Source organism: Ipomoea triloba, chromosome 8 (genome assembly GCF_003576645.1).
Source record: "Ipomoea triloba cultivar NCNSP0323 chromosome 8, ASM357664v1".
Lineage (NCBI taxonomy): Eukaryota > Viridiplantae > Streptophyta > Magnoliopsida > Solanales > Convolvulaceae > Ipomoea > Ipomoea triloba.
In genome coordinates this window covers 16,050,462-16,061,201 of record NC_044923.1, presented here as the reverse complement: position 1 = coordinate 16,061,201, position 10,740 = coordinate 16,050,462, and the positions used below count along the sequence as shown (strand labels likewise).

General features: G+C 39.4%; 2 protein-coding genes across 2 annotated transcripts; both read right to left on the bottom strand.

Annotated features, from left to right (window-relative positions):
- Nucleotides 1-527: 527 nt before the first annotated feature.
- On the bottom strand, nt 528-4,566 carry LOC116027817 (2-methylene-furan-3-one reductase). The gene is made up of 4 exons (XM_031269573.1): nt 4,120-4,566; nt 2,898-3,221; nt 1,877-2,036; nt 528-963 (listed from the first exon to the last, which is right to left on the bottom strand). The coding sequence occupies exons 1-4, from the start codon at nt 4,519-4,521 to the stop codon at nt 698-700; spliced, it is 1,152 nt and encodes a 383-aa protein (XP_031125433.1). The 5' UTR covers nt 4,522-4,566; the 3' UTR covers nt 528-697.
- A 719-nt stretch (nt 4,567-5,285) lies between these two features.
- On the bottom strand, nt 5,286-10,509 carry LOC116027841. Its single transcript, XM_031269601.1, has 6 exons — nt 10,316-10,509; nt 9,515-9,661; nt 9,268-9,423; nt 6,919-7,041; nt 6,624-6,767; nt 5,286-6,047 (listed from the first exon to the last, which is right to left on the bottom strand). The coding sequence occupies exons 2-6, from the start codon at nt 9,641-9,643 to the stop codon at nt 5,589-5,591; spliced, it is 1,011 nt and encodes a 336-aa protein (XP_031125461.1). The 5' UTR covers nt 9,644-9,661; nt 10,316-10,509; the 3' UTR covers nt 5,286-5,588.
- Between the last annotated feature and the right edge of the window lie 231 nt (nt 10,510-10,740).

Below are 10,740 nucleotides of genomic sequence, written 5' to 3'. Positions count from 1 at the left end.
CTATGGGAGGGCAATATATGTACCATTTTGAAATTTGAAGGGCAACAATTTACCCCACTAATAATTCAGGAGTGACATTGATAATTGGCATATTATGGAGGGACATAAATTACAATTTCTCCCCTTTCAAATGAACTCAAAAGTAGCTCAACACCATGTCGTTTTGATACATTAGCCCAGTCCCACAAAGGAGTCTCTAGTCTCCACCCCCCACGTTTAGAGTTTTCATCATCTTTGATCGATTTTTTTAGTTTTGGGTCCCTATGTTTGAGTCTTCATTACCTCAGATAAATTTTTTGGGCTTTGAGTTTCTCAGTGACCTCCCATGTCTTCAGTGAGAATCGAACTCCTACCCTACCGCTAGGACAAGAATTCTAAGGTAACCCTTGAACCATTTAGTGGCCTAAACCTTTTACTTTTTGCAAACATGATGGGCATGATTAACTCAGATCAAATTTGTGTAGCTTGTTTAGTTCTTTATTATTATTATTATTATTAATTGAAGGAAAAAAAAAAAAAATTAGCTCGGCTCCGAATTAGACAGATTATTGAATCATAGTACTGTGATCATGCTTTACTCCAAATGTACAATGAAAGGTAGGTAGAACAATGAGCACAATCTGAGTCCTCTACACAGCAAAACTTTTTCTTCCACTTAGTATATCTTTGTTAAGAATCATCAACTCTAAAGTGGCTCTTAGGGAATAGGATGTATAACAACTTTCCCAGTGGCACGCCCAGTTTCAAGGTAAGAAAATGCTTCTGCAACCTTGTCAAATGGAAATGGACCCTTGGGGTCTATCACTGGCTTCACCTTCCCACTTTCTAGGAAAGGGTTGAGTTTCGTCAACACTTCTCCCTTGGATGTTACTACGAACCTGAAACCGGGTGGCGTGACTGCACCGGTTAACACCACCACTTTCCCGCCTTCCTTCACCGCCTTAACTGCCTTCTCTCCCTGCCCTGCATTTTCATGTTCATACAAAAACTGTTATCAAAAGGCGTTGGCTCGAGTGGAAAGAGCTTGAATTGCTTAAGACATCATTAATAAAGACATGTTGCACTCTCATCCCTTATCGGGCTGTTTGGTAGAGTGTAATTGCATTTCGTTTTCAACATAATTCTCTGGCATGCTAAATTATAGTGTTTGGTTAGGAGGAATTGCAATTCCCTCTTTTTGTAGAATTGGTATTCATGTACCCCTAGGAATGAATTCTAATTCAGCGCGAATGGAGAAAAAAAACATGTATTGTCCAAACAAATTTGCCCTTCTAGCAATACACAAGCCTCTCATTATTATACAATGACATTTCAGTCTCTATATCACTTATTCTCTTTCAATTCCTAGTAATCATATTCATGACCACTAAACAATATAATTTGAATTCCTACTTCATTCATTATTCTTTTCCCATAAAATTACAATTCCTTCTTTCCAAGCCAGACGCCCTCTAAGAGGCTGGGAGTTCAAAATCACCCTCTTGTATAGAAAAATCAATATGATCAGCACTTTAGCCTTTAATTGAGCCGGCCCAGTGCGAACAGAGATTAGTTTGAGTATGGTACGAGTTTAAAAGTGTTTCCTATAATTAGGGTTATTCAAGACACCTCATGGTCTAACAAAAAAAAAAAGACATGTTCCAAGTCTAACTCCAGTGATAGTATCCAAGGAACACCATCTGATGATGCAAAGAGGCCAGACAAGTTCATTGTTTAGTTCATTGTGAGGTTTCTATGTATCAGATGTATTAAGGTTTAAAGGTGTTCTTAAGAGAAGTTAATAATAATACTACTGAGGCTAGCAAATAGCAATGTTTTTGCGAGTTTCTGTATGTATATATATATGAGAGATCCAGCGTGGTGAAAAGAAACATACCAACTGTATCATAGACCACATCAAACTTGTCTGGTAGGTCTTCAAAGTTGTCCTTTGTGTAGTCAATAGCCAAATCAGCACCTAAGCTTTTCAACAACTCCAACTTGCCAGTGCTGGATGTAGCTGCAACTTTTGAAGCACCATATACATGCTTTGCCAGCTGCCTCAGTACAAATTTATGACACATGTTAATAGTTATAGTCTGTTAGGATCGATCACTTACCACTACACCAAAAATTATACAGACTTGGCTTCTACCGGCCTCTACCTAACAATTCTCCCTCTCAACACCAATGCTATAGCTAGTAGCGAAAGCGCAACAATTCCCCAGCCACCCAACAATTCCCCCATTCCCAGCAATGCTATAGTTAGTAGCAAAAGCACAACAATCCCCCGAGGGCTAGACTTGGCCTTTACCGGCCTCCGCCCAAAAATTCTTCCCCCAACACCAACCAGTCTCGTGCTAGACTTTGGCCTCTACCGGCCTCCGCCCAACAATTCCCCTTGATACCAATTGTTAGGGTCAAATGTTTAACACTATGCAAAAAGCTATAGCTAGTAACGAAGGCGCAACAATTCCCCACCACCCAACGATTCCCCTCTCCCAACACCAATGCTATAGCTAGTAGCGAAGGCGCAACAATCCCTTGGGTGCTAGACTTGGCCTTTACCGACCTCCACGCAACAATTCCTCTCCTAGCACCAACCAGTCTCGTGTTAGACTTGACCTCTACCGGTATCCGCCCAACAATTCTCCCCGATACCAATTGTTAAAATTAAACGTTCATCACTATGCCAAAAGTTATAGCTAGTAACGAATGCACAGCTTGATTTCTTTATACTGCAACACATTTATTGGACTTGACCCTTTAAACCCTTTATCAATCTCTGTTCAACAATCCCCAACCGCCAAATGCTACTCTTGACTTTTACCGGCTTCCGCCTAATGTACTCTTTCCAGCCTAATATTATAACTGAACAATAAAAAGGTGGTTTTGAAAGTGCTACAATATTGTTATACCTGAATGACGAGAGATCCAACTCCTCCTGCACCACCCAAGACGAGGATGGATTTTCCAGAGGAAAATTCTGTCCTTTCAAGACCTTCGTAGGCGGTCTCTATGGCAAGAGGAAGCCCAGCAGCCTCTTCAAAACTCAGATTCTTTGGCTTCAAAGCCAAAAGTTTCTCCTCAACTGCAGTGTACTGACCTAATGAACCAAACTGCTTCAGTCCTTCCAATGCTTTCTCATTTATGTTTCCATAAACTTCATCACCTTGTTTTAGCCCTTTTACTTGACTACCAACTTGGACTACTACACCAGCAACATCATAGCCCGGTACAGTCTAAACAAAAATTGAAAGAAAACAAGTAATCAAGATTTACAAAATGGTAATTTTATTTTTCTTTTCAAGCATATGACAATGCCTATTTATCAGTGTTGTAAAAATCAATCTAGACAGCTACCTAGACGCTGATTAGGTGCTAGACGCCCCAAAGTTAAGAGGATTTTACTCTTAGGCGAATATTAATCATCTGGTCGACTAGGCGGCTAATTCGGCCCTTGAGTTAGCCAACTCGGCATCCGAGTCAGCCGATTCGATACATAACTCAGCTGGTTTTATTTTTTTTTTGCGCATTGTGTATGTTGTTGTGTTTTTCTTATTATTATTACTCGCTCGCCTAGGCGCCAATTAGGTATTAGGCGCCCCTAGACTAAGGGGATTTTACTCTTAGGCCGATATTAGTCAGCTGGCTGACTAGGCGGCTAACTCGGCCCCCAAGTCAGCCAACTCGGCGTTCGAGTCATCCAACTCGAAGCCTAACTCCACTGAGATTTTTTTTTTTTTTTGTGCATTGTGTACATTGTTGTGTTTTTCTTATTATTATTACTCCCCACTTAGGGTGCTGATTAGGTACATTTTACTCTTAGGCATATATTAGGTACTAATTGGACGGCCAACTAGTTCGCCCTAAGTCGATGAACTTGCACCTGAGTCAGTCAACTCGGCGTCTAACTCAACCAAGTGTTTTTTTTCTCTATGCAATGTGTACATTGATGTCTGTTTCTTATTATTATTACTCGCCCGCCTAGGACAGTGCCACGGGCGCCCGAATAGCGCCTAGTGCCTTCTACAACATTGATGCCTACAAAGTTCTATCATACCCTCTTGTTAAGAACTTCAAATAGTGGCCTCAAACCGCATTTCAAAACAAAGCCAAGGATGAATAAGAGAGACTTACAGGAAGAGGGGAATCAGTGGCCTTGAACTTGCCCTGTCTGCGCTTGGAATCAACAGGATTGAGAGCCGCAGCAGCAACTTTGATCAAGACCTGATCATCCTGTATCTCAGGCACTGCAACATTGGATTCCATCTTCAAAACATCAACACCCCCATACTCCCCATAGGTCCAAGCATTCATCTCGAAGGGAAAAAATGTGACTGTAGAGGCCTCAGCTGATGCAGGGACAGCAGCCTGGGAACTTGCCAACACTCTCAAAGATAACTGAGCCCTCTGAGCCCAAGAATCTGCAGCTTTTCTGCTCCTCTGAACTCTGAACACTGCAGAAAGACAGGGTGGAGAGTGGGGAGGAGGGTGAAGGGTTCTCACTGGAAGAGTTGTGGAGGAGAGCAGTGCTTCCATGATTTTTTTTTTTTTGGTTTGCTTTTCTGCTTCTCTTCCCAGCTCTTCTGTATTATGGCAGGCTGTGATTGGGTGTTCCCTGTTCTCTCAGCCATCCATTTGTAGTATTACTAGTGAGTAGTAATCTAGAATATTCATGGTCCCCATTCTATCTCCTGGGCTCACAGTGAGAAAAGTGAATAGCCATAAACCAAACCCAAGTCCTCTTGGCCACCAAAGACAACTTTTGTCAGCTTCCACTGGAAAAAATATTTAGGAAAACATGTAGAGATTAAGGGTCTGTTTAAAAATTAGGAAAATGAATTTAAAAACTTTTTTTTTTGAATTTTCGGTGTTGGTTGTTTAATGAAAATAAAGTCAAAAGAAAAATTTTCATTTCGATCAATGGAAAATTTGCTCAATTTGGCAAAAATGTAATTTCCCGTTGACAGAGACAGTGACTAGTTTGGTCGACTTTTCGGGTAACCTGGTGGTCAATCCCTTGCTGGAATGTTGTCGGAGCTCCGCTGACTTCTATAGCATAACCTTTGATGCACTAAATTAATATGTTAATGTATCTAATTGTAACTTTCAAAGGCCTGATTGACTTCTTACACAACTTAGATGATGTATTTGACTTTTTTCCATTATTATCATTATCATTATCCATTCACCTAAACCAATACCTACTAAGAAGTAAGAATAATCCTGTGCATTTGTAGACTATATTCATCATTTTACATGAAACATTGGAATCAAGAAAAATGGACACTTAATGAAGAGAATGGAAGCCTAACCATATGGACTAACATACTACTCTTTTAATTTATGCAACAATGCATAATATTACACAGCAAAGGTTCAAATGAAAGTGTGATAAATATTACATCTTCATCACCCTAAAATGACATGTTGATGTTCCTTAGTCATAAACATCTATTCTGTATACAATGATTAATGGAAACCGGGAACGCTTGGCAGGCTCATTCAAAGAATGAGTTTCAACTTTTGAGTCCACAAGGACAAGAATCACTTAGCAGGCACAGTCAAAGAATGAATTTAATCTTTGAGTACCATGAATACAACTATCACTTGGCAGGACCGGTGAAAGAGTGCCTTCTATTACGGTTCCTTGCTTTCCTTCTTTTCAAGGCCCATCTTTCTTTTATATTGCATAAACTATCGGTTTGTGATTCACCACAACTTTCTTCAGATAACCCCAGACTTCTCAAATTATCGGTGCTGGATGATCTTCTGATTCGAGCAGTTTCAGCTTGCAAGTCATTTATAATCATCTCAGTGGTCTTTGTGGTGATTCCTCTAACGTACCAGGAAATGGGCGGGGGAGGAACAAGAGCCGGCTGTATTAGTTGCTCCAAGCTCACCTTTGATCCAATCCTCCCTTTCCCCTTTGTGTACGAAACATAATCCGCCAAATTATTAGGTCTGTATGGATGGCATAGTTCTTCATCGACAAGAAGGGGTTCAACTCTCCAGCAACCTTCAAATCTTTTCATAAATCCAGTTTTCACTTGCTTGAAATTCATCTAACAGAAAGGAAAATAAAATGAATATAAGTTCCAAAGCAATTCACATAATATCATTGTTTATAGTTGTTATAATCTAAGGTTGGGTCAAGGTCACTCAAGTGAGTTATAATACACATAGACCAAACCACACTAAAAGACTGAATCCCCCCACAACCGGCCCAAGGTCACTCAACTGAGCTATAATACACGGGCCAAACCACACTAAAAGACTGAATTGAATCAATTAGCTAGTCTAACACATGGCCTTATAAACCCATATGTTCTCTCTTATTTTTTCAATGCGGGACTCTTAACAATAGTAAACTATATTCTTTTTTGAAGGTAAAATGCGAAACTATATTAACAAGTAGTGGAAATCAAAGGAAGAATGAACCGTGGAGGGGTTCTCTCCCAAGTAAAAGGACCAGCTTGAGAGCCCATCGCCTTAGCCAAAGGCCAAAGCGTGAGCCGCAAGATTTGCTGATCGCCTAACATGACGAATCGTAATATTACTAAATATTAAACTATATTTATTCAACATGTCATTGGATAAAATGAACTCATCTACTCAATTTGGCCAAATTAAAAGAGTACCGAGTGATCTTCTCTGTTCTGGTCCACTAAGACATGCACTGATATTGTTCCAGACCACCAAAGGAATTTCCACATGGCAGCTTGTTCCAGTTCCACAACCTGCCTTGGGCCTTCATCAAGCAATACCTTCCTTGATATTACTTTCTGATGGATATATCAACCTTATGTCAGTTGAATGAACGAATACTATGTAAGAAACTGCTAAAGAAAATTATTTTTAAAAAATTTCATAATTAAAGCTATCACTACTCGTCATAGGGGTGATACTTCTTTGGAGCCTGTAAAAATATATTACCTGAATATTCTTGAAAACTCTCTTATTTTCAGGGTCAGTTACAATATTGTAAACGGCATCTGGTGGCAATCCAACATTGACTTTCACATTCAGGTTGCACAGAGAACCTTTAGGTACAGTCACCTGCATAAATCATTCAACAGATAAAAGGATTAGTAAATAATGAAGACAAGAAGAATATAAGCTAAGGGTTTCAATTAAAAAGAAAAAAGAACTGTTTAGTAATTGAAAAGTTCTCCAGCCTTCAGAAAATTGGAAAATATATTTTTCTATTCATAATGAACTATTTTCTAAATTATAAAACGAAAAATGGAAACCAAAAAATTTTCCAAAAGAATTTGGAAAACAGTAAAACTGTTTAGTAAATGGAAAATTCTCCAGGCCCCTGAAAAATTGGAGGTTTCCAACTGAAGAACAGAATTTGGGGGCACCCATAATTGGTCAGATTTTGGTGCCATTGATCGATCCTCTAATCTCCATGCACCTGCTCACCGAAAGGATAGATTAGTGGATTGGTTCGTGATGGGGATCTGACGTTGGAAGATGTGGAGCAACACTTTCCCGAGTCCTTCCTTTCATTGCTCTTGGTCTGGGACAACATGATCTTCCTGTTTGGTCTTTGGTGCCTGATGGGCAGTTCACTCTTGCATCTGCCAAGGAATTCTTCTGCGTTTCCAGTGAGTCTGATGATTTGCTTGGTTTTTGTTGGCAAAAACATGTTCTGTTTAAGATTTCTTGTCTTGTGTGGCGGGTTCTTTTGAAGGAGATGCCTACGGCTGAAGTGTTGAGTGCTTTTGGTATTTCTACGCCATCTTGGTGTTTCTGTTGCTGAGTTCCGGCAGAAGAGAGCTTAAGTCATATTTTCAATGATGGGCTTACAGCGAAGGCTGTTTGGAGGACAGTTTTACTTTCCTTGGGACTTCATTTTCACCATCATGGACTGCATGCTTTAATCTAGTGACTAGTACTGATGATTTCTTAAAAGGGTTAATCAAGTCCAAGGATTTATTTTAGCCCGCTTATAATATGGGAACTATGGATTCACAATTCTCACTACAGGCATTTAGGTGAGTCTCCTAGTGTTTCCAGAACTCTTTTCCAGGTTTCAAAGGATTAATTTGAATGTCTTCACGTAAGTGGCTGGGCCAGTTTGAACTCCCTCCTAGGTGGGATATCATCAGCCACTTCATGGCCACCTTCATGGCGAAAAGGGTGGTGCAAAGGGTGCAGTGGGCTAAACTGCCTAAGGATTCCGTCAAAGTCAATATGGTGCATTTTGTCCTCAAAGATGGTGGTTTTGCGGCTATCATTCATAATGCTAATGGTGGGTTTCTTTTTGGATTTGCTTTCTCTGATTTGCAGGCTCCCATGCTTGATGGTTTGTTCAGAGTCCTTATAGGTTGCTTGGAGTGGTGTATTTCGGAGCATTGGCTTAATATCTCAGTTGAATCCCCCATCCCACGAGCGGTTTCGCTTCTTGATGGTTCTTTTCTACTTTCCGATGCCCTTCTTTCTAGGATTTTGTTTTGTGCTCTTGTGCTTCTATGTGTTTCCATCCTTGTCATTGCAGAGCTAATGATCACTTGCTCCTTGCCAACTGGATCGAAGGGAAAGAAATGGCCTTCCGATCTCATCTAGTCATCTTGTACTTGAGCTCCCTCCGCGGGTTTGGGCTCTTCTGCGTGCAAAAGGCCTTCCCTCGTTTTTGTTTTTTCCTACCAATGAGCTGTGATTTTGGTGTTGGGCTTTTGGCCCTTGTGGGGGTGTGGTGTGCCTCTGTGCTAGTTTTATCAAATGAGTACCGTGTTTAAGTGATAGCCTAGCCCGAAACAAATGGCTACTGGTAAAGGCTTCTCAAATTTGTTTTTGGCTATCCATTTGCCAAAAATAGAATCCCTTGAGTCACTCTGGCTCTAACATTGGCGTCAACAGTTAAGTGGCACCCTAGTCTGGAGCAAACGACTATTGGTAAAAGCATCTCAAATCCGTTTATGGCTAACTATTTGCCAAAAATGGAAAGGGTCTTTCCAACGTCAACACCACCAATTGAATGGCGTCCTAGTCCAATGCTAACGGTCATCAGTAAAGGCAAATCAAGCCCGTTGATACTTGATAGCAACCCATATACACTCTACATTCATTCTTTTATAAATGTTCCTAGGCTATGTAAGTCCGGAAATTGGTCAGCTAATTGAATGAAAGTGTAATGAACTAAAATAATGAACAAGAAGATGATGCAAGGACAGAATTAGACACCAATGAAGCTTATATCACAAACGCCAATAAGAAACAGTACTTTTCAACACTTCAATCGCAAACACCAGATAGAAAACTCGGATTTAATTTCACCTTTATTTCCGGAGGATGGTCCGTCCATGTAGGATTCTCTTTCCAAGGTTGCATTTGCTTCTCCAGATCAACATCTAAGATAACAGATGCCCCTTTCTTTCCCACAATCGATGACATTAACGCATCTCCATCCCTTCTCAGTCTGTTAAAATTTGACTGCAATAGCAAGGGGAAGTCTCTAATGAATACAAGGAATACGGGATTACATATCAAACAAACTTTTATCGAGTGATGGCAATTGGCAAACCTTGAGAGCCTTTTCGATTTTGGACTGGAAATCCGAGAAAAAGGGATGCATAACTGATGAACTCGACAATCTTGCACGTTCACTGCTCTCGTTTATTGGAATTTCATTGTTCTGCTTATCTAATTTCATCTCGCCTGTGCTACAAGCCTACATTAATCCCAAAATCAGACAGGTGGCTAATGATACCATCAGCCGGAAAGGCATGAATAGAATAATAAAATAGCAATACAATGAAAATCCTTGTATTTATAGGCTAAGAATATAGTGAAAATCTCAACAAACTAAATTCTATCTCTGCATTTGCATCGTATTCAGCTAACCAGCTTACATTCAATAACTTCAACAGAAAAATCGACAAAACTTGTTCCTCACAATTGAAATTACAATTTGTTTACCAAGTCACCTAATTTCTAAAATTGCAAAGATAATTGTCATGATTTCACCCAATCAACATGAAGCAACTACTTCCACAAAAACCTTATCCTTTACAAGTATCCATCCTTGATTTTCTAATATATATACATATATATGTTATCAAAAATCAAATATTCATTAAAAGAATGCCTCTTTTTTCTCCTATCTGAACCACAATTGCAAGACAAATTCCCATGAAAATCCTTAAAAGTTCAATTACACTTTCTATGGAATACCCTAATCTAGAACCACCTAGAACACTGAGAAATATTAAGATTTAGCATCAAATTATCGACAAGCATGAAACATGAATTGAGCACAAAAGAAGAGTATTCATTTATTCATAATGGTCGAATCTGGAAATTGAAAAGAAAGAGATTCACTTACAGCAGAATGATTCAGCGGATATTCTGATTAGCTAAAAAAAGCTCAATCCTTGAAGATTATTACGCTCCAAAACGACCCATAAATCAACATTTCACTTTTCAAGATCTCCTTATCGGTTCTTGCTTCTTTTATTGCGTCGTTGAACGTTGATTGTTGAGTGTCTTCTTCTTCTTCTGTCGACTGCACGATAAGTTCGATAATAAATACACTTATTGCACGTGGGCTGCGTGTTTATATTACCATCTGCTTATCACACACAATTCTGGTATTTTATCTCGTTGAAATCAACGTTTTGATTCATCAATAATTTTTAACTGACAATATAATACTCAGTTTTCAATTTTAATTAATTTAATCATCGAATGGTTTAAAGTTTCACCAACCATGTTGGTCCCTCAATTATTTCTGAATTGTCTGTATAGTTC

Coding starts and splice junctions, on each gene's coding strand:
- LOC116027841 (XM_031269601.1), bottom strand. CDS start 9,643: ATGAAATTAGATAAGCAGAACAATGAAATTCCAATAAACGAGAGCAGT. Junction 9,424..9,514: donor AAATCGAAAAGGCTCTCAAG/GTTTGCCAATTG, acceptor TTGCTATTGCAG/TCAAATTTTAACAGACTGAG. Junction 6,048..6,623: donor AGAACAGAGAAGATCACTCG/GTACTCTTTTAA, acceptor CCTTTCTGTTAG/ATGAATTTCAAGCAAGTGAA.
- LOC116027817 (XM_031269573.1), bottom strand. CDS start 4,521: ATGGAAGCACTGCTCTCCTCCACAACTCTTCCAGTGAGAACCCTTCAC. Junction 3,222..4,119: donor CCACTGATTCCCCTCTTCCT/GTAAGTCTCTCT, acceptor ATTTTTGTTTAG/ACTGTACCGGGCTATGATGT. Junction 964..1,876: donor TGTGGTCTATGATACAGTTG/GTATGTTTCTTT, acceptor ATGAAAATGCAG/GGCAGGGAGAGAAGGCAGTT.